The following is a 22,457-nucleotide window of genomic DNA, read 5'->3' as shown; positions in this document are numbered from 1 at the left end:
TGCTCCTGTTAATCGCTGCATGATGCATTTGTGAAACGCAGATAAGTGGATGATGACAACCACTGTACCCACAAAGAGCATGAGACGGAGATAACCAGGGACGTTGGAGGGAATCCCTGCTTTCCAGTTTTCATCCCCCTGTCCCTCCATTCATCCCTCTATCTCTCTGTCCTTTTCTAAGGTCTGTTGTGATCCTGTCGTTCTCAGTCCAAACAGGTCACTGTGGCTCACACCTTGCCAAGGTCTGTGCTGCACCGGCAGCGTGGGGAGAGAGAGTGGAAGAGAGATGGGAAAGAGAGAGAGAGCAACCCACACAGATTATAGACAGTGACACTCTGTCTGTCTCTCTCTCTCTCTCTCTCTGTCTCTCTCTTCCTCTCCCTGCTTTATCTCCATGGTGCACACATGTCGACCTGGAGCAAGGCTGTATACTGGCAGGGGAGGCCAGGAGCAGAGAGAAGGGGGTGGATGGATGGGGATGGAGTGTGTGGGGGGATAAAGGGACACGCTGCTTCAATAGCGGAGCAGGTCCAGGGACTAATTGGATCTGGTAATGGCTGGTCAATGTGACTGAAGGGCTCGTTAGAACCAGTACAGCTCCTTGCCTTTCTTGTGCTGCTGGAGGCCTGGGGGAAAAAAAGACAAGGGAACAATGAGGAGGACAACGGCGAACAACAGAACACAGGTTGTCATGGAACCTACTTTTGCCTAACATCCAGTTATAGAGGGGGGAAAGAGAGCTTCTGTGATGATTATAATGTATTGTGTGTGTCGGCGTGTGTGTTAGAGGGTGTGGGAGTGTCAATGGCAGGGCCTAGTGTATTCAACATGACAAATGCATATTTATGTGTGCATGAGTTTCCTACAGCGGGTATCACAAGGGTTGAAAGAAAATACAGATGTGTGCTTGAGTGTGTGTGTGTGTTTGTGTAAATGGTTGTTAGAATGTGTGTTTTCTTCTGTTATCATTATGTGAAGTCAATGTTCAATACCTGAGGTGAAATGTATGTTTTTAGCAATTAATAGAACATAAAAAGCCAAATTGATACCCTGCATAATTTAAAGCGCGCTCTCATTTGCTCAAGTTGATACATAAAAAGATATGTTTTGTTTCTCATAGCCATAAATAATCAAAACTTGCCATTTACATCTGTCTACACTGATATCTGAGTGGGTTTCTTTGCTCTGATCTTCCTATCTGGTCTGATAAGAGACATTTTATAAACTATAAATAAAGTAACACTGACAGAATTTGTAAAAGCCTGACACAGTTGAGTGGTTACCTGCGTCCATGTTGAGTGCCAGCGTCTGGCTGACGTCTCCTGGTGGAAGCAGGCCGGGCCAGGAGGCAGTGGGCTCCAGCTTGCTCACATCATAGTGGCTTGGCAAGGTTAGGGGATGAGGTGGCCTCACCGTGGGCATGAGCAGGGGCCCGTAGTGGGGCTCCAAACCTGACTGTGAATACAGTTCGTGGAGAGGCCGTGGGTGGCCATAGGCTGGGGCCTGGGGATATCCCCAGCTATCTGATGGGTGAGGGTGGGAGTGATGATGAGCGTGTGGGTGCGGCAGGCCCGGGTGCAATGCTGATGCGTATGGGTCCATGGAATAGGAAGGCGCACCAGTCTCACAGTGCGTGCGGCTCTGCGGCGAGGAGTAGTTACTGTCCCAGAAGGATGGGGGGAAGCTTCGCCGACTGCTAGGTGAAGGGGTATCTAATGGGAGATGGAGGCAGAGAGGGGGGAAAGAGGATAAACAACATTTAATTTTGGTCGAGTCATGGATCTTGATTAATAGCGACAAATGGAAAAGGCCTGAGCTGATCAACAGGAGCAACCTGTGCTAAAACATAGATGTCACTCACATGACTGCTACACCCTCTGGCCCAGATATCTTCCCCATTGGATCATACTGTCACACTGCCCTAGCCCCAACAAGACACAGAAATAAACACAACCAAGAGTGTAGAAGACAGAGGGGGAGAGAAAGACAGAGAGACAGACAGAAGGGGAGAGAGAGAAACGTAGAAAGAGAGACGTCCCTATATCCTAGGATTCTATATAAGGTAGACGCTCTGACCTAGAGGGAGTCCAAGGCTCACAAAGCCTTAAATCACTTACTGTGGTGACATCTCTCACTCTCATGTCAGCCGAGAACTTCTGAAAGTCTCATAGCACACACATGCACACACACACACACACACACACACACACACACACACACACACACACACACACACACACACACACACACATATTCATTCAGACACGCAAACCTTGCCCTGTGCTAGGACCCGCCGCCCCTCTCTTCTGTCTCCTGCACCCTCACCTGTTGTTTTCTCTGCTCCCCCCTCTCCTCGCCCTTGACAGAATGTCAGTGAGCCATTATATGTTTTTAGCAGTATACTTATATATATAGATATTCCTCTGAAAAAAGACACCATGCGGCACCCTGAGAGCTAATGTTTCCCTCTGCCCCTATTACACCGGCCACAGCATATATAAATCTGACCAGCAGGCAGGCAACTGACTGAGCAACCATTGTGGGGCAAGAGCTGGAGCGATAGTCAGAATGGCAGCCGCAGAGACGTTTGAAGGGGATACGCCGGCGAGGCTGTGCGCTTACGGCCATGTATAAACATAGCATCTGTTGTGAGGCAGGAAGCGTGTGTTAGTGCAGAAATGAAGACGTCCAACTGAGCTAGGAAAGAGACTAACAGTGATAGCGCAGAGAGTAGAAGCTTATAGGCCCTATATGGATATGCAAAGAAAATCTGCAGGCAGCTGGTACAAAAGGACTTAGTGTTTATAGAAGATTTGAAAATGACTATGTTTGTACTAACATGTAATGCTTTTCAGAGTAATACTTGTGGAATTTGTGAATTTTTTTTTTGCCTTTCAGAAAGTATACAAAAGCTTTAGAACGCATATGTGTCTTTTTCAGCAAGGTTGCCAAAGCCTATACCACATAACAAGACCATGTAATGCCTGAACTCGGAGCCTGGTATCAAAAAGTCTATAATATATTTCGGATTCCTAATTTTCCCCAACCTAAACACTCTGACAATACACAGTGTGCATGCTTTCTCTTGCTCTTCTTTAATCTTTACCCCTAACTAGAGCAAAATAAGTCCCATTGGACACTCAACAGCTCCTGACCTTTATGACCTCTGAACCTTACTACCCCACCTCTCCAGGGACAACAGTCCCCACAAGCAGTCCTGTCACCTGATCACATCACCTGTTTGGTGCTCTGCTGTGCTCTGCAAAACTGTCCCCTCACCCTGTGTGGCCTTAAAAACAAGCGCAAGACACCACACAGACAACTGTGTCACCGGTGCTCGTATAAATAAATGGGAATTATGAGACGGCAAGGAAATAGTGGATGGCAAAAGCAACCTAAACTCAGTTCACACAACTTTTTTTAGATTTGCGTGACTCTTCATGAAGTAAATTTGTAAACATTGCAGTGAGTCAGATTAACTGGTGCAATAACATTCAGATTGGGTCCTAATTAATTTCATGAAAAGATAATTGATTCATGGTTTTGCGAAATGCAATGGTGGTTGTTTTCTTCATATTCAGACACTGGGCATAGGATTTTCTGGAGTTTGTGCTTTTTATGTAGAGAAGCCAAACCAAACATGTTGTTTTGTTGAATCTCTCCACTACAACTAAATTATACCATACTGCTCTGTAATTATGGACATGGAAAGTAATTTAAATGTCCATTATCACTACATTTATGTAGGTTTGCTTTATCCACATGAAGACAGTGGTGTGTGCCCTTATTTGACTCATACAACTATAGTCTTACAAGGTGGTATACCTGTGCCCTGTTGGTCTGGTGCCCGCCGTTTGCCCTCCCCGTCCATGTAGGAGCTGAGGGCCCTGGAGAAGTGCTCGTCCACCACGCTGCTGATGTCTCCCTGGTAATAGCTGAAGAGGACACAGCGAGAAGTCAGGTACTCTGCCTCAGGGGCCTCCTGCTTCTCCTTGGGGCCCTCCTCTGGCCTTAAAGCTGCCGGCGTGTAGGAGGAAGAGGAAGAGTTGGATGAAGACGAAGAGGAAGTTGATCCTCCTGCGCCTGGGGCCCCAGACATCCCCTCGGGACCCCTGGGAGTGTCCATAAAATCCCGGCAGAGAGGAGAAGTGTTGCTCAGACCTGTGGGAGCCTGACAGGGGGGGTTAGAGGGGAGGAGCGGGTTAAGACAGGTGTTACACAGGACAGTCCTGGAGAGGTCGATGACACATTTTGCCATAATGTTTTTCTTTGTGTGTGGCAGTATGCATGTGTCCACATGTGCTCTTATGATACATATGAGTTTAAGGGTGCAGAACAAACAGCACTGCTAATGTGGGTGTTTGTAAATGACTCATTTAATCAAACAGATACTTACATCACAAAAATCTATCAAACACTCTAAACCACCCTTGAGGTTACTTGCTTTTACGCACAAGCTTCATACATTCCTCACCTCAACCCCCTCCTTTAAATAAATAAATAAAAAACCTCCCCAGTAACAATGAAAATAAAAGCATTTCTTTAACATAACATATACATATTTGCTCACTTCCTACCTGTAAGCTGTTGATGAAAGCTGGAACAGTCGGGTAGGGTGCGTAATGTCCATAGGCTGGGTACATAACATCCAAACAGCTCATGGTAGATGAGCGGCGTCCTCACTGCTCTGTGGAAACCGACCTGGCTGACAGAGAGTGTGACAACATTCCGGTTGTTGTTGTTGTTGTTTGTTTGTTTCTGCCGAAGAGAGACGGTCTCGGTGACCGGTGGTCAGTGTGGAAACGCCGTCGACATAATCCCCCCAGAAGAAGCACACCTCTCCGCTCACTGTGTGCTCCTCTACAGCTGCGGCAGCGACATGTGGTGAGGTTTATGGAGCAGGCATGAGGGTGTCCTGTCCTGTACATCTCTGTGTCAACCCCTCCCACCTTCACCAGCCCTACACCCACCACTCCACCAACACTCCCACTATCAGCAGACCATTGATTGCACACCAGTAAAGTAAATGTTTCCTTTTGATACCAATAATTAATTGAAAAGCTGTAATGATGTTGAAAGCCTATGATAGGTGTGAATCATGTCAAAGTCAGGGACTGCTACATTTCCATTCTAACATGCAATAGTGTTTTCTAGAAAAGTTGGAAACAACCTGTGACTAATAATGGCTCCACAACTTCCTAATCCTGGTGTAAAATAAAGGTTAAATAGAATGTCATCCCCTTACACAAATAGAGTCGGATGAAGTCATCGAACTTTATAACCAGCCACACCACAATGAGCACATGATACATGTGATTAGGTGACGTTTTATGTCTTTCCATGTACTGGATACTTAAAACGTCCGAGCTGAAAGTGTATCCGTGGTCTTAAAACAGCCATCGGTTGCCAAGTAAACCTTCAAGTCATTTGAAGTATTTAGTGCGTTCCCACAATGACACATAAGTGTCAACTATAGGTTGCATACACTGGCCATCCTAACATAGAGGAGAAAGGGACTCTGCACAAATCTATGACAAATTATCACCTATCAGCAGTGCAAACAAAAAGATATTTTCACACACACACACAAACATACCCAATGACAATCACGACCAGACCCAGGAGCACAGAATTCATCATACATCCATGTACAAAGTGACAGAAAATACATCTTGAAAACATAAACAACAAGTTGGATACATTCTCAAGAAAGTGGAGTCCATTTTCTCCTGTTTTAAGTGATTACAGGTGCCTGATGTTTGGACATGCCAGTCTTTTTGACGAGCACTTCAGAATGCCTGGTAGAATAGTGTGGGAAATTTGCAGAATTCCATGGACGAGTGTCAGATGAGGTGGAATGTCTCTGATGTATGCGAGTGGACGAGCTCCTCGGGAAGTTACATCGTCCCTCTGCTGCGTTCTCTAGATGGAGAACATGACCAACATCTCGCTATGCATACATCACACATAGTATGAATAACCAGTGGCAGGTTATTGGCATGCTAATGAATTGAACACGCTCTTAAATAGCAGTGGATAAAGCAGACATGCCACACTCAAGTTCTCACTTTGACTTAGCACTGCAATTTAATACTTTAAAATGGAAAGTATTTTACTGCATATATCATCAGTAGAGTATCAAAAGAGTGTGTCTTTTTCTAAATCAAATTAAAGAATAGATTGAAATTTGAAAAATCCACTTTCCACAAATGTATCAGTCTGGACATAATGGGGCAATAATCCTACTTCAGTCCATTACGCTCGCAGCATGATGTGCAATATGACCCATTAGATCCATATATATGCAGGGTAACGCAGGACAGCGTTTAAGTCAGGGAGAAAGAGAGTGATGCAATGCGAGGAAGCTCAGTGTTGCACCAGCGTGATCAACAGCTGCAGCTGACCGAGGGAAAGGGAGGCCACTATTATTATTAATGGCTATGACTTAATTTCTCTCTGTGTCTCTGTCTCTCTTTCTGTCTCTGCCTCTCCCTCCAACTTGTCTTCCCTAGTGATACACACACCTTTAGCTATTTAATCGCTCTGTGTTCCCCCTGGAACAGCCACCCCCTACTCAATTGAGTGTGTGTGTGTGTGTGTGTACCACTAGCAGTCCATGTGCACATACAACAGTTGTCATTTAGTGACCAAACTGGGAAGAGAGCTAGAGAGACAACCAGCTTGCAGAAACATGGCAGAGTTCCCAAAGTCCATAATTAAGTCAGTAGGTTCATTTGTGCATGCTAAAATCTTTGCATGTAAAGAACAGTATGTGCAAGCGTCTACAGTTGCTGTGTGTGTGTGTGTGTGTGTGTGTGTGTGTGTGTGTGTGTGTGTGTGTGTGTGTGTGTGTGTGTGTGTGTGTGTGTGTGTGTGTGTGTGTGTGTGTGTGTGTGTGTGTGTGTGTGTGTGTGTGTGTGTGCATGTGTCTGCGAGTGTGCGTGAAGGTGTCAGTGTGTCTACATTTACGTGTACATGCTGAAAATAAACACAGGTTACATCACTCCTTGTGACCCTGCAGCACATCCAGCCCCACCTCTCTCAAAAGAGGACCAACCAAGCAAAGGCTCTCATTGGCTGAGATGTTGCAGGGCCTGTTGAGGTAGTAATGGCAACCTGGTTTTATTTAGACGACTATTCACACTGCAATACCACCATTAATAGTTTATACTCTGCTACAAATACCTCGACAACATTAAAGAAAAGAGTGCACACGTGTACTTTTATTAACCCTTTACATTACAAATAATGTACAGATTGTAGCATTTAAGGGGGATCTATTGGCAGACATTTTATTTGGTGTATGATCACCTGAAAATAAGAATTGTTACCTTAAAACAAGCTATTTATATCTACATATGAAGCAGGTCTTCTTCGTGGAGACAGCCGCCATGTTTCTACAGTAGCCCGGACCAGACAAACCAGACACTGGCTCTATAGAAGGCCATTCGTGTGTTTTTGGACCATACAGCATAGTTCTCCCATGCGCTTGGCACATGGGAGACGTTTCAGTTGTTTGCAATTTGCAAACACCCCCGTTAAATGCTGCCAGGTCCCACACAATAGACCTTTAAAGTGAAATTGTCAAAGTGTAAAAAAAAATTGTACAATCATTTATGTAAATGCAATTCAGGACAATGCACTGAGGACGATTATGGCGATGGTCTTTAAAACGGGGCTTGTTGAGAACCTGAAACCACAAGAGCTCCCTCCTGAAACAACAAGGCCTTTATTAAGGTCCCAGTCTGGCTTGGTCCCAAGGGGGTCGGACCTCAGGATTCCACCGTTGTTCTATATGCCTCAGTGTGTATGTGTCTCTGTGTGTATGTGTGTATATGTCCAAGACAGAGATGTACAGCTGCCCCGTTGTCCAGTTCCACACAAACTCATCTCAGCTGTTCAAAATCATCAAGTGTCATCGGAAAACACAGACACTTTGGCACACACACACTCGGACACACACACACAAAGGGCCACATATGGACAGTTCTGGCTCGTTCATCCCTCTACACAAATGTTGGTGATAAATCTTCTGTGATAGAATGTGCAAGTGTGCAGCTATTTTCTTCCTAAAACAACTCCCTCATTGTGTCCTCACCGACCACCAGGATACCACAGCTTGGAGTCTGGAAGTCAGTTAAAAATCATTAAAGATTTTTGAGGATCATATTTGTTTTAGCCCATTCACTAGAAATGTACATTTTAACCTGACTGAAGATTATTTTCAACGCCAACATTTTTTGCATTGTGTAATGCTTTTTATTACCTTCTGCAGTCATCAGTATGAGTTCATGGCAGCACCGTTTGAAAACCACATGACACCTGATGGGATCACAGAATATAATTGTACCAATGTATTGTATCATGTTTTTTAGTGAACATGATATCATGTGGGATTTCGGATGCTGGAAACATTTTGATTGATGGATAATTTCATGGTCTTAGATGTTACTTTACAGTCCAGTTAATGCAGATTTCTTTCTTTTCTCAAAAATGTCTCAGAAAATACCTGAATAAATCCCTACACACATATTTTCATGATAACCATGTTTTATAATTTGCCTTAAAGTCAGATATTTTCTCAAGCACGTTCATTGTTATGTCGGCCTGAAATGAACAGTTCTGTAGATGATAGTGAAAACACTAAAAAGAGGTTATCAGTATTTTGTGTGGTTTGTAATTAATCGTGTTTAACATGTTTGGTTCTGCTTTTACTGTGTTCTCTTGGTTATTAATCCTCTATGGCAGCTTTGGAAAATGCAAGTTGTCTGAGAAAAAGTGTAGTAAAACAGAGTTGCAGCACAGTGACAACCTCAAATGTCATTAATGTAAGGAAGCAGTTTGAATACTTACATGTACACACACACACAGAGGGAGGGATCTTGTACGTAGGTAAATACACTGAATGTTGACTGTCTATTAAGGGCTAACCCTCTGAAACAGACAGAATGTGAATTAACAGCATCCTCGGAGAGGCTGACAAGTGCTAAATTCCTAACATCTTATTACCGAGAGTGCCATGCTGCCACTGGGTCACTGGAGTTATGCACACACAATCACTTATTCCCACATACAGATATAAAGCCATAGGAACACGTACAGACAAATGAAAGATGCACAAGAAACACTAATCTGGGCATGTCAGATTGTCACCTTCCTGCCTGACATTCCAGTTCGAAGGGCAGTATGGGTGGCTGCAGGTGGAAGGAAAGAGATTCGGAGGGTGGACGAGAGGGCAGGATCACAAATTTGGCATGTCACATGGTCAAACAGAGAAGATTTACGACTGATCAGGTTCCACATCGGCAGCATGGTGTTGTGGCTTCAGAATGCCAGGTATGGGAGTGAGATCAGACCCCGGCTTTAGACGGTACACCCTTTCTGGCAACTACAGACTGTATGACTGGCTGAAGACGGCAGTGTTATTGGGGTTCGGCGTGGGGAACGTGGTCTCTTGTTGTCTGCTCTTTCTTCTCATCTTCCTGGTTGTATAGATTAAACGTAGCGACATTGGTGGGAGCACCTGCAGATAAAGACATGCAGAAAACTGATATAGGCTAGTAGTGAAAGCAAGAAGCCCCCCAAAAAAACAGTGTAATCTGAGATTAGGTTAACAAAACATTAAAACTGTTTAAAATAAATAATATGCCACTTGTTTTCTTTCTCTCATTTTCATTCGTTCTCTGCAGTCAGGAGCTATGATTTACTCTCCGGTGACATCATGGAGACCACAGCTATTTTTATTGGCTGGTAAATGGCCAGCTCTTCCCCATGCTAGGCCACCTGTCCAATCCGCACCAGTCAACAAGCCCCTGGGAAAAAAAAAAAGTCAAGCACCCAAAAATGATTGAGAGTTGAAAGGCGGAATATGATACATGCATGCCATGCTACTGTCCTAGGCATGTTTCACAAGTCAAATGTCTTGTCACTGCTACTGGTTTGCGATCCCTATTTGCCTGTGTTACTCCTACTGAATTCCTAATTAAACACTACAGCTATCCAGTGTAGGCCTCATGTATTTTTCTGTTTCCCCGCATACATTCTTTTTGGTTTTGCGTGTGAATTTAAAATAAAATACCTCTGTTCAGGAGGCCTTGTGATCTACACAATGTTCTGTGCCCCTTGTTCTCCCCGGCAGGCTTTAAACGAATGTGTGTGTTTGTGTGACTCCAAGGTGGGGTTATTCCTGGCCTTGTGTTGTGTGTTCTGAGGTGCAATTTAGTCACATGCCATCTGAACAACCTTTGGCCCTGAAAAATGATAAGTACACAAGAGGGGGGCATCACATAACCAACCACCAATGCCCCGTCGGCTCAAGGTAGGTTTAAACTGATACTAAAGGTATACACGCATGCATGAGATGACAGTGTCAATTAAATAACACATTGATATATATGAAGTATTCAAGTGTTGAAAAAGAAGCTATCAAAAGACTGTTAAGGAATACTTGCATTGCCTGTTTACAGAACCATACAAAGGTCCTAATACCCCAAAAAGAACGAGACCCGAGAGTCTAATGTATTCTATTTTGATATTTGTAAGGGTTTTTAAAGAGCAGGTATAGACTTGGTGCATTTATAATGGATGTTTCACAAAGTGAGACAATATCACACTGTATAGAGACACTTCTAATTAGTGTCCGAATCACCGGAGCTTGAAGGGACACCAACAAGAGCACTTCACAAATGAATAGCCTGTAAACCAAAATGTAACACCAATGAAAGGATGCGTGAGTGTGTCGAATGCATTTCAGTGTGATTCATAGGAAGAGAGATGGTGGAGCAGTCCTGAATGGTCATGTTTGATAATTGCACACCACACAGAAGCTAATCTTGACCTTACAGCCTCACTTTTATCCCAAATTCAAGACAGTGACTTGGAGGCCACCTTGTGACAGGGCATTGAATTGCAAGTAAAGCTCGAGTTCCTGAAAATGAGGCTTATTCTGTAAAACAGTGCTAGGGGGTGCTAAAGGTTTAAGTCGGGAGGCAAAGGTTTTTTTTGTTTGACATACCTTAAGATCTAAATTTAGAAAAACTGTGAAAAGTTTGTTGTTGTTCTCTGGTGATTTCTGATACCTCACTGATGTATTAAAATAAATTACCTTAACTTGTTGGGAACTGTTTACAGTAATATTTCCACAATACAGGCTGTGAAGGTTCAAATAAATATATTGACTCTTTAGGTACCCAAATAAAAAGGAAGTTGATAAAAATCACAAACAGAACTATTTTCTGAACAGAATTTTGAATTAAATTCAATAGAAGTCTTTTCTCCTTTGAAAAAAACATCATCTGTAATAAAAAACGCCCAATTTAAGTGAAAAGATGCAGACTAAAAGTCGAAAGGGAATACCAGCCAATTTAAGAAGTCATTTAAAAGTTTCTTGTTTTGTGTATAAGTGCCTAGTCCTTTAAACTTAAGTGATGCCCACCTGGCTCCATGCCATGTCAAATATTGGAACAATTTTTAAAATTAAAATCGTTTTTAGTCTGAGAAATATTTATATTTCAACCACAATAAATGACCTTGTGATTCCACTAATTTGTATAACCACCCCAAGTGTCCTCCTAACCTAAAGGTCGATAACAACAGGTGTCTTTGAGGACGCCAAATTCAACAAAAGTCCATCAGAAACCCTGTGGTAAAGCGTCTATTTGTTATTTAATATTATGCTTACTGGGCCTACAGGATGAATTGTTTTTGTTTTGTTTTATGACGTACCTAATATTGTCATTATATACATGAAATCTACACTATTACCTGTCTGTCGTAACCTCTGAAGATGCAATTAAATGTTGAATTGTTTGGCATAAACCGAGATAATTTCTCCATTAAATCTAAAACATTATGAAATATAATATTATAATAATAAGTTCCAATAAGTCATTTCTTCAAAGTAGTTGAATGAGAAGGTGTGTCCAGACTTTTGACTGGTACTGTATGTATATATATTTATATATATATATATTATATATATATATATATATATATATTTATTTATATATATATAAATATATATTTTATTTATTTATTTATTTATTTATTTATATATATATATATATATATATTTATATATATATATTTTTATTTTATATATAGTACCAGTCAAAAGTTTGGACACACCTTCTCATTCAATGGTTTTTCTTTATTTTTTTTTTTTCTACATTGTAGATTAATATTGAAGACATCCAAACTATGAAGGAACACATGTGGAATTATGTGGCAAACAAACAAATGCTCAACAAACCAGAATATGTTTTATATTTTAGATTCTTCAAAGTAGTTGAATGAGAAGGTGTGTCCAAACTTTTGACTGGTACTGTATATATATATATAAATATATATATATTTAAAAATAAAGAAATATATATAAATTTATATACTTTATATATATAATATATAAATATATATAAAGTAAAATAAAAATAAAGAAACACCATTCAATGGTTTTTCTTTATTTTCCAAACGTTTGACTGGTACTGTATATATATATAAAATAAAAGAATATATAAAATAAAAATAAAGAAACACCATTGAATGAGAAGGTGTGTCCAAACGTTTGACTGGTACTTTATATATATAAAATAAAAATATATATAAAATAAAAAAAAAGAAAAACCATTGAATGAGAAGGTGTGTCCAAACTTTTGACTGGTACTGTATATTTATTTTTTTTATATATATATTTTTATTTTATATATATATATATAGTCAAAAGTTTGGATAAATATATATAAAATAAATTCAGTGGTTTTTCTTTATTTTTATTTTATATATACTGTATTTAAAATTAAAAAATTTAAAATATAAATATAAGTACCATTGTCAAAAGTTTGGACACACCTATCTCATTCAATGGTTTTTCTTTATTTTTATTTTATATATATACAGTACCAGTATATATTATTTGGACATATATATATATCATTCAATGGTGTTTTGTTTATTTTTACAATTTTATAAAATTCACCATTAAAATATTTAAACAAAAATTAGAATATGATATTTTAGATTCTTCAAAGCAGTTGAATGACAAGGTGCGTCCAAACGTTATAGTAAAATATTATAATAATATACCTTCTAAACACCATTGAATTCAAGGTGTGTCCAAACTTTTTTCTTTATACTTTATTCTATATATTTTATATATAGTATATTAATTATTATAAGACATCCAAATATATGATATATATATATATACACATATATATATATAAAAATGTGGTAAACAAACAAATGCTTTAACAATTTACAGTCCAAACTTTGACTGGTACTGTATATTTATATATTTTATATTCTTAAAATAAGTAGTTGAATGAGAAATGGTGTTTCCAAACTTTTGACTGGTACTATATATATATATATAAATATATTGAATATATATAATATATATATAAATAAAAAAAAAAAAAAAATATATATATAATATATTTATTTATATATATATATATAAATATATATATATATAAAATAATATATATATATATATATATATATATATATATGTCAAAATAAATTAAAAAAGAAATATATATATATAATGAGATTATATATTATATATATATATATTATATATATAAAATTATATATATATTATATATATATATATATATTTATTTATATATATATAAATATATATATATTTTTTAATTTATTTATATATATATATATATACATTACCAGTCAAAAGTTTGGACACACCTTCTCATTCAATGGTTTTTCTTTATTTTCCAAACTTTTGACTGGTACTGTATGTATATATATATATATATATATATATATATATATATAAATATATATAGATATATATATTTATTTATTTATATATATATACAGTACCATCTTTATTTTCCAGACTTTTGACTGGTCCTGTATTTGATACAGAAACACAGGTCGTGGCTCCTCCGCGCCGCTAGGGGGCGCTGGTCCGCTTTAGATAAATATCATCGAGAGCTGACGACAGGCCGCCCAGCCATGTTGAGGAGTCTGTCAAGCAAACTGCAGCCCGCCATTGTGTAGAAACAGGCTCTGTAGAGAGAGATAGGGGCGCTTGGGTGAAACTCTCCAATAGCTAGACAGATTCTGCACCCTGCTGCTTTTATTTAGGAGTAAATATAGTCCTCCGGGGGGGAAAGACATGTCAGCCAGCAGCCTTCTTGAACAGGTAAAGACAGGTATTTTCTGAACATTTACGAGGGCCATTTCTCAGCATCGCGACGGCTAGCTAGGTTAGCTTAGCTTAGCTCCGAGGCGGCGGCTGTGGCTCAGTAGGCCTGACCACCTGCTAAAAGGAAACTGACTGCTGAACCTTATATATCTCTTCATCTATTTTTCCCCTTCCTCTCTTCTCATAAATCAAACCTTCATGAATCACCTGGACCCAATCCAGAGACCGAAAGGCCAAGCTAATAAAGGTAAGAAAGGACACATTGAATGCGGGTTATCTTTAGTTCTGCGGGGCTGAAACAGGCCAAACGCGAATTCACATTTCATCTGCAAAACTACAAAACTACAAAACACTGTGTCCACGGCCCTCAGCTCGTTTCCTGAAGTGAGATGGCACTCGTTAGGTCTCCTCCGTTAGCATTAAGCTACACCTAGCTCGCGTTAAAAGGCTCACACATCATCCTCCTTTTTCCTGGTTGCACTTGCAACGTGGGTTTTTTTTATTTATGTGTTATTGTTAGAGTCCAGTCTGTGTGTGTGCCTGTCTGTCCGTTGAGCTACAGGTGTCGTCCTCTCATACCGTCATGCTGAAAGGACTCTTGGCGCTCGTTAACATGGAGCCTCTGCGCACTCCATGCAGACCACAGAGGAGGCGTGCTAAGGCTAGCCTGGCTGCTAGGTTAACCCGGGACGTACCTGTCCCTGTGTCCAGGCGGGCCTCGGGCACTGCGTTCATGATGCACTGAAGCGTGTTTATGTAATTTATGTGTTTGTTAACCTGCTCGCGTTATGGCTTTACTTTTAGGCGTCCTGAACAGCTCGCAGATAGTCCCATGTCGTCCATCACCGTGCCATGAACTACAACACAACACTCTGAACTACAACAGAACACTCTGAACTACAACAGAACACTCTGAACTACAACACTCTGAACTACAACACAACACTCTGAACTACAACAGAACACTCTGAACTACAACAGAACACTTGACTACACTACAACAGAACACTTGACTACAACAGAACACTTGACTACAACAGAACACTTAAATACAACAGAACTCTCTGAACTACAACAGAACACTCTGAACTACAACAGAACACTTGAACTACAACAGAACACTTAACTACAACAGAACACTTGACTACACTACAACAGAACACTTAACTACACTACAACAGAACACTTGACTACAACAGAACACTTAACTACAACAGAACACTCTGAACTACAACAGAACACTTGACTACAACAGAACACTTGACTATAACAGAACACTTGACTACAACAGAACACTTGACTACACTACAACAGAACACTTAACTACACTACAACAGAACACTTGACTACAACAGAACACTACAACAGAACACTTGACTACAACAGAACACTTAACTACACTACAACAGAACACTTAACTACAACAGAACACTTAACTACAACAGAACACTTGACTACAACAGAACACTTAACTACAAACAGAACACTTGACTACACTACAACAGAACACTTGAACTACAACAGAACACTCTGAACTACAACAGAACACTTTACTACACTACAACAGAACACTTAACTACAACAGAACACTTAACTACAACAGAACACTTAGAAATACAACAGAACTCTCTGAAACTTAGGAAAACAAACCAGAAAACACTGGTCCACTTCCATTAAAATGCGTTAAATCTGCGCTGTGAATATCCCTTATTGGTTAATTTATCTTAAATTAAAATGTGTCCATTTTGAAGAAATATATTCTGTGTTTTGTGCCAAAATTTAGCCTCAGTGCCAAGTGCATTCAATTATCCTGTAGGTGCTGATTCATGTCATTTTGTTCAAGATTATTCTGTGGAAACTGAATCCCGTCCTAGTGGCATTTCCTGTGTCACTCGCCAATAATTGCAAGGAGTGGTTTGATTATGTAACACGTGGTGATGATTCTGATATGAAATGATCATAAAGAGACATCTAACGACTCGCATCTCTGTAGTCACACAAACTTGTATTCTTTGTTGACATCGGGGTTGTTGTTCTTTTCAGTGCAAAACGGAGCTGTGACCCAAAAGGATACTTTGAATGACGATGAGTTTGAGCCTTACCTGAATACTCAGGCCAGACAGGTAAGCTGATATTGACCCGTGTTTGCTAACAGGTGCTTCTTTTTCATTTGAACCCCTTTTTATCATCAGTCTTATGTAGCCTCAAGTTATAAAACGATTGCAGAGCTGTGGAATTCAGTGATAAAATCAACAGGTTGTGATTTAAACCTGAACTTCTGTGGTTCGCGTTTTATTTTAAGAGTCCGTTGATTTATATTTTTTGTCTTTGTACAGTCATTTAATCGAATCCAAGAAAAAGATAGCTTAAACCATGAGATAAGTAGCAAGAATCTCGAGTCAACAGAAATGATGCCTTTCTCCTGGGTCAGTGTATAAACACCTTGATTGATCCAGATACTGACCTTGTAGTTTGGGTCACAACAATCCTTAATATTGACATGTTACAAGCTACTTAAATATAATGTATTTTTGTGTTATAATTCGAGACCTGGTGTGATTTAAGATTATTAAACAGAAGCCTTGGAAGTTAAGAGAGAAGTGTTTTATCTGTGTGCCTTTTTTGGTAACAATTTTAACACATTTTCCTCTACAACTAGATTAATATACACACTTTCTTTCAGTAACCGTGAGGCCTCTTTTTTTTATGTGCGCACATATTTGCTTTACTGAGCAATACAGGACGGCTTTAAGGATGTGCGGTAGGAATTGGTGCTTTTGTGATGATACATTTTCAGTTGCTTTAGAATTTATTTTGCTTTGATGGATGAATTTCCACTTGTGTAGTAACAGACACTGTCTGTGAAGTGGGCTGTAGAGGAAAAGAATGGACCCTGTATTTCCCTCCACTCAGAAGAATGCCTAACTCTTTTGTTTAAGAGACTATTGCTCTGTTTTATAGTTCAGTGCTATGCATTTACTCATCGTATCCTTAGGAAGGATACTAAGAAAGCATGTCATTTCTGTTTGGTGGAGCCTTGGTCTGTATATTTAAATAATGATGAGAATACGATATATTTCCTCATCTTTTATCTTGGTCTGACTTTTTGGATCTACAAGAACAAGGTATAAACATATCTAACAAAAAATTATGGTTCAAAGAAAATGTTAAGTTTGATTATGTTGGTACAAAAAAAATGTGTATTTATTTTTGACCTCTTGGCACTAAAACAAATTATTATTTTTTCCTATGTAGAGCAATGCCTATACGGCCATGTCGGACTCGTACATGCCCAGCTACTACAGCCCCTCCATAGGATTTTCCTACTCATTGAATGAGGCAGCATGGTCCACAGGTGGGGACCCTCCTATGCCTTACCTGGCCTCCTATGGACAGTTGAGCAATGGGGAGCCCCACTACCTCCCGGACGCTATGTTTGGCCAGCCAGGCCCCCTGGGGAACAACCCGTTCCTGGGCCAGCACGGTTTCAACTTCTTCCCCAGTGGCATCGACTTCTCTGCGTGGGGCAATAACAGCTCTCAGGGACAGTCGGGGACACCGCAGAGCTCTGGCTACAGCAGCAGCTATGCCTACGCTCCCAGCTCGCTTGGGGGTGCCATGATCGATGGACAGTCCCCGTTTGCACCTGCTGCCAACGAGCCCCTGAACAAGGCACCTGGTATGAACAGCCTTGACCAGGGCATGGCAGGGCTTAAGATTGGTGGTGCCGCTCCTGGTGGTAACGGGGACATGGCTCCTAAGGTGGTTGGCTCTGGCTTACCTGGTGGAGGTCCCCTTGGCCCTGTGTCATCTGTAGGACCTCCAAGCATGCCTCCTGTCTCTATTGCCCCTGCCAAGCCCGCCTCCTGGGCCGATATTGCCAGCAAGCCAGCCAAGCCTCAACCCAAGCTGAAAACCAAGGGTGGCATGGCCGGTGCCAATTTGCCTCCTCCGCCCATTAAACACAACATGGACATCGGCACTTGGGACAACAAGGGCAATATGCCTAAAGCTGCCACCCCCCAGCAGGTGCCACCTATTCCCAGCAATGGGCAGCCGCCCAACCAGTCATCACCACAGCCCGGAGCTACCGCTGTAGGGAACCCACAAATGCCCCTCAGCAATGGACAGCTGGTTCCCCAGGTTTCCCAGATGGGGCAGCATCAGCTTCCACCCGGTGGGCAACCAGGCATGGCTCAGATGCCCCAGCCTCCTCTCTCCCAGGGTCCTCCTCCTCCAAACCAACAACAGCAACCTTCTCAACCTACTCGTTGGGTCCCTCCGCGGAACCGGGCGAATGGATTTGGGGATGGCAGTGGGGGTGGTACAGGCCAGTCACCTCCAACTTCATCTGGTGTGGGTGTGGTTCCTGGAGTCCCCTCCGAGCCTCACCCAGTCTTAGAGAAGTTGCGCATGGTTAACAATTACAACCCCAAGGACTTTGACTGGAATCCCAAGCAGGGCAGGGTGTTTATCATCAAGAGCTACTCCGAGGATGACATCCACCGCTCCATCAAGTACAACATCTGGTGCAGCACGGAGCACGGCAACAAGAGGCTTGATGCGGCTTACCGTTCGTTGGGTGGCAAAGGGCCGCTCTATCTTCTGTTCAGTGTCAATGGGAGCGGTCACTTCTGTGGCGTAGCGGAGATGCGCTCACCCGTGGACTACAACACGTCTGCTGGCGTGTGGTCACAGGACAAGTGGAAGGGTCGTTTTGATGTGCGCTGGATCTTTGTTAAGGACGTTCCCAACAGTCAGCTACGGCACATTCGACTGGAGAACAACGAAAACAAGCCAGTGACCAACTCTCGGGACACACAGGAGGTACCACTGGACAAGGCCAGGCAGGTGCTTAAGATCATCGCTGGATATAAACACACCACGTCCATCTTCGATGACTTTTCTCACTACGAGAAGCGTCAGGAGGAGGAAGAGTGTGTGAAAAAGGTAACAGTTACTGTTGAAAAAAGTGAATGATAAAACGGATGAATGAAAAAAGAGAGCTCTGCTTTAACTAATGTTGGGATTGGGTACAGTATATGGTTTGGATGTGCGTGTGCATTTGTTTCTATCGATCCGTGTGCCTGTACAACCTTTCCTTTTGCATAAAAAGGAGTTCAGGAACATCTCAAGGATTTACAGCTGGATTAAGATCTTTGTCAGAAATCAGTGGTGGTATACATAGTAGGATATTTGATTTTTCTTCCTCTTCAGTTTTTCACTGTGGTGTTCTGTGTTTAATCTGGTTAATCACTCTGCTTTAAAAAGGAATAACAGACACAGAAGAATGAACACCAGAAATAATTTTACCTGGTGATATTCACTTGAAGATAATATAATGAAATGCAAATATGCAGTGGATTACATGAAAACATATCTGAAAATGGAATTGATTGTTTGTATTCTGGTTTGGTTGATTCCCTATCTGTTCCCTAGCCTTCTGAAAATATGTGAAATGTATCTTTATGCCTTATGTCTTAACTCACATTTTGTGTTGAACTGTCCACATCAACACAAGGAACAAAAAATAGAGTAGCAAATGTGTATTGCAGCTCATATAATGTAGTAATACTTGTTTGCATATCTTACTGTGGGAAAGAAAGTACTGTTTTTATATTCCGGCTTTGGTGTGATGCACAGCTGTATTGCACATACTATAATCATTTTACCAGACAGAGGGACAAATTAAGGGAGATGTTTCCCAAGACAACATTGTTTTACCTTCCTTAAAACAACAGCTTTTTAACCTGAACTTCTGTTATTTAACTATTTTCAATTGGTTGTAGAAAGTCCTGTTTCTTCTGTAGATGTATAAACATTGGGGGTTTATGACAAGAATGATTTAAGCTGGATCTTTATATTCAACCCACTGTATCTTTTGTATGCTTAAAAGTATAATGTACAGCCTATTAAGGGCACACAAATGTGTTGCTTAAGGTTAATGTTTGGTGCTTAAAAAGCATACATTAGATTTATATTAAATTTAGTTTTTAAAATATTTTAGTTAATAATACAGATTTTGTTAGGAACCCTTTAGCTGCTGCTTGCTTTCTCACAGTTATAGTGAAAGACTTCTTTACATAATGGAATGTAAATATTTAGCAACTGAAATTATACAGCTATTAAGTATTTTTGTTATTTTTGAATTTGTACAGCTCTGTTCTTTTCAGGTATTCATTCCAGAAATGTGTCAAACTGATTTTCATCCCAGTTTAGAGGCTTAAGTGTGTATGTATAAAAGTCTTAATAAGCCTTACCAGCAGTTTTCCCAAACTAGTGACTCATGTATTTTAAGAGTTGTTTTATTATCAACACCCAGACTTGATAACCTCGGGTTATTGACAGCATAGTGGTGAATCCAAGTTGAGCTTTGTCAATATATGGAATTTCCCATAACTCTTCAAAGCAATTTAGGTCATACTTAGTGGTTATAATGGTTGATTAATGTTTAATGTAAGAACTTAGAAGGTTTGGCTTATGTACCTAAATCCAATACCAGTGTGATGTCTGCAGGCGTGGTTGTAATTTATATCGGACCCTTCTAATCATGAAACGGTGTGGTTAATGTAAAATTGTCAGACGCTGCTGTTCCAGAGAAGTTACAAAAGGTGTGACCAAGCTCTAATTTAAGTAAAGTGACTTGTCTGTTCCAGTTAAGCTCAGTTTTCACTCCTTTGTGTGACAGGTGGAGGTCCAAGGCAGTGAGCCATATCCCAGCAACCCAAGCAACAGGAGTCATTACCGGCTTCAGGTAACTTGCTTCATCTGTCTCTACGTGCGGAATCAGTTTAATGGGTTGAAATCTTCTCGGATTCATATCAAGTTCGTGTGTGTGTGTATATATAACTATATCTGAACTGTTCTGAAGTCGGCATGAATAGCTCATAATGAGCAAATTTAAGTAAAACTGAAGTGGGGAGGGGTGTGGCCATTTGTCTTCAAAGAATGAACCAGAAATAAATTACTCTAAGGATCTGTGTCAACTGCAGTCTGAAAATACAAATATTATTATGGGTAACTTTTTTTCTCCTTTTTTTCTTTGTGTTCCAGGAGCGCCAAGGACGAGTCAAGTAACAGTTGGTGCTTTGGTCAAGAGACTGCAATGGCCCCCCCTAAAGCCCTGTCCACCCCATTACATCATTACATCCAGATCTCTCTAAGAAATTCTAATAGGGGTGAAGAATTAACAGAGGACAAAAAAACTAAATGAAGACTTTCTTGATTTCTTTTGACTTTAAAGACTTACTTCGAACTTGTAGTAAAAGAAAAGGAAACGATTATTCATAGGACTACAACTAAATGCATAGCATCCTTAGGTGAAATCTTTTTTGCCCCACCCCATTCCACTACATATGCTTTTCCCTTGTATGCTGCTTTTTCCTTTTTTAAGTCAAAGGATCATCTCCTGTTTTTTTATGGTCCAAGAGCAAGTCTGTAATTCTCAAAAAAAAACCACACAAATCCAATAGAAAATTTGTAGTGTTGGCTTATAATAGTGTCCCAAAGTCAAGAATGGGCCATTTGTCTCATTCTCTTTGTAAACCCCCACTCGCACCCCTGTCTTCTGAGGATGCTCACATCTTCAACCAGGACCCAGTGGAGTTTCCTCCTCAGTGGATTTTCATCGTAGACGGGTGTCATCTTCGCTCACAATCTATTTCCTACAATGCTTGCCATGTCTTGTTTGAGAGGACTGCAGATTCAGAACGGCCCTCTATTTTGTTTTTTCGCATGTGTCGGACAGAGTGTGTGGTGGAAGGTAGGGTGTGGAGGATCTGGAGAAGTAGTGATGGGGGTCAAGAGTTTGAAAGCAGAAGAAATGTTAAGTTGATGAGCCTTGCTCAGTGTATAATTTTATGGTCTAAAAAAAATTTGGGGCCCTCTGTTAACAGTCTTCATTGGACTTTGTTTAACCTCCTTTTTCTTTCTCTTGGACACGTTTATTCATCGTTGCTATGGCCTGCTTTCTTTTTTTTGTTTTTTCTCCTTCCTCCGTTTTCTAAAGACAGTGATGCGAGTGGCTTTGCCCCACTCTTTCTATTAATCAGTTCAAAAGTAATAAATGTGGTATATTCAGCAGAACTGGTGTGCATTCCCCTTGTTTGACTGTGTAAAGCAATTTTGTCATGCAGCGTGTCTGTGCATTCTTTTCATCTGTTTCTCTTCTCCCAGATGGGTATATGAATGAATGTTTGTTTTCCTCCTGCTACCCTTCATACTCAGCCCGTCCACTCCCCATGCTGACTTAAAGTTTCACTTGCATTTCTTCTCTCTATTTTCCTAA

The 22,457-nt window shown here is 40.6% G+C and overlaps 2 protein-coding genes across 2 annotated transcripts; one reads left to right on the top strand and one right to left on the bottom strand.

Annotated features, from left to right (window-relative positions):
• Positions 1 to 466: 466 nt before the first annotated feature.
• On the bottom strand, positions 467 to 4,896 carry vgll2b (vestigial-like family member 2b). The gene is made up of 4 exons (XM_054613230.1): positions 4,578 to 4,896; positions 3,826 to 4,171; positions 1,284 to 1,712; positions 467 to 626 (listed from the first exon to the last, which is right to left on the bottom strand). Exons 1-4 carry the CDS (start codon positions 4,659 to 4,661, stop codon positions 583 to 585), a joined length of 903 nt encoding a protein of 300 aa, XP_054469205.1. The 5' UTR covers positions 4,662 to 4,896; the 3' UTR covers positions 467 to 582.
• Positions 4,897 to 13,966: 9,070 nt separating this feature from the next.
• On the top strand, positions 13,967 to 22,255 carry ythdf2 (YTH N6-methyladenosine RNA binding protein F2). Its single transcript, XM_054613639.1, has 6 exons — positions 13,967 to 14,167; positions 14,393 to 14,417; positions 16,214 to 16,293; positions 17,426 to 19,120; positions 20,859 to 20,924; positions 21,224 to 22,255. The coding sequence occupies exons 1-6, from the start codon at positions 14,141 to 14,143 to the stop codon at positions 21,245 to 21,247; spliced, it is 1,917 nt and encodes a 638-aa protein (XP_054469614.1). The 5' UTR covers positions 13,967 to 14,140; the 3' UTR covers positions 21,248 to 22,255.
• The last annotated feature ends 202 nt before the right edge of the window (positions 22,256 to 22,457 follow it).

Source organism: Anoplopoma fimbria, chromosome 15 (genome assembly GCF_027596085.1).
Source record: "Anoplopoma fimbria isolate UVic2021 breed Golden Eagle Sablefish chromosome 15, Afim_UVic_2022, whole genome shotgun sequence".
NCBI lineage: Eukaryota > Metazoa > Chordata > Actinopteri > Perciformes > Anoplopomatidae > Anoplopoma > Anoplopoma fimbria.
This window is presented reverse-complemented; position numbering and strand designations above follow the sequence as displayed.

Coding starts and splice junctions, on each gene's coding strand:
- vgll2b (XM_054613230.1), bottom strand. CDS start 4,661: ATGAGCTGTTTGGATGTTATGTACCCAGCCTATGGACATTACGCACCC. Junction 4,172..4,577: donor CTTTCATCAACAGCTTACAG/GTAGGAAGTGAG, acceptor CCCCCCTGTCAG/GCTCCCACAGGTCTGAGCAA. Junction 1,713..3,825: donor ACCAGACCAACAGGGCACAG/GTATACCACCTT, acceptor ATCTCCCATTAG/ATACCCCTTCACCTAGCAGT.
- ythdf2 (XM_054613639.1), top strand. CDS start 14,141: ATGTCAGCCAGCAGCCTTCTTGAACAG. Junction 14,418..16,213: donor GAAAGGCCAAGCTAATAAAG/GTAAGAAAGGAC, acceptor TGTTCTTTTCAG/TGCAAAACGGAGCTGTGACC. Junction 19,121..20,858: donor AGGAAGAGTGTGTGAAAAAG/GTAACAGTTACT, acceptor TTTGTGTGACAG/GTGGAGGTCCAAGGCAGTGA.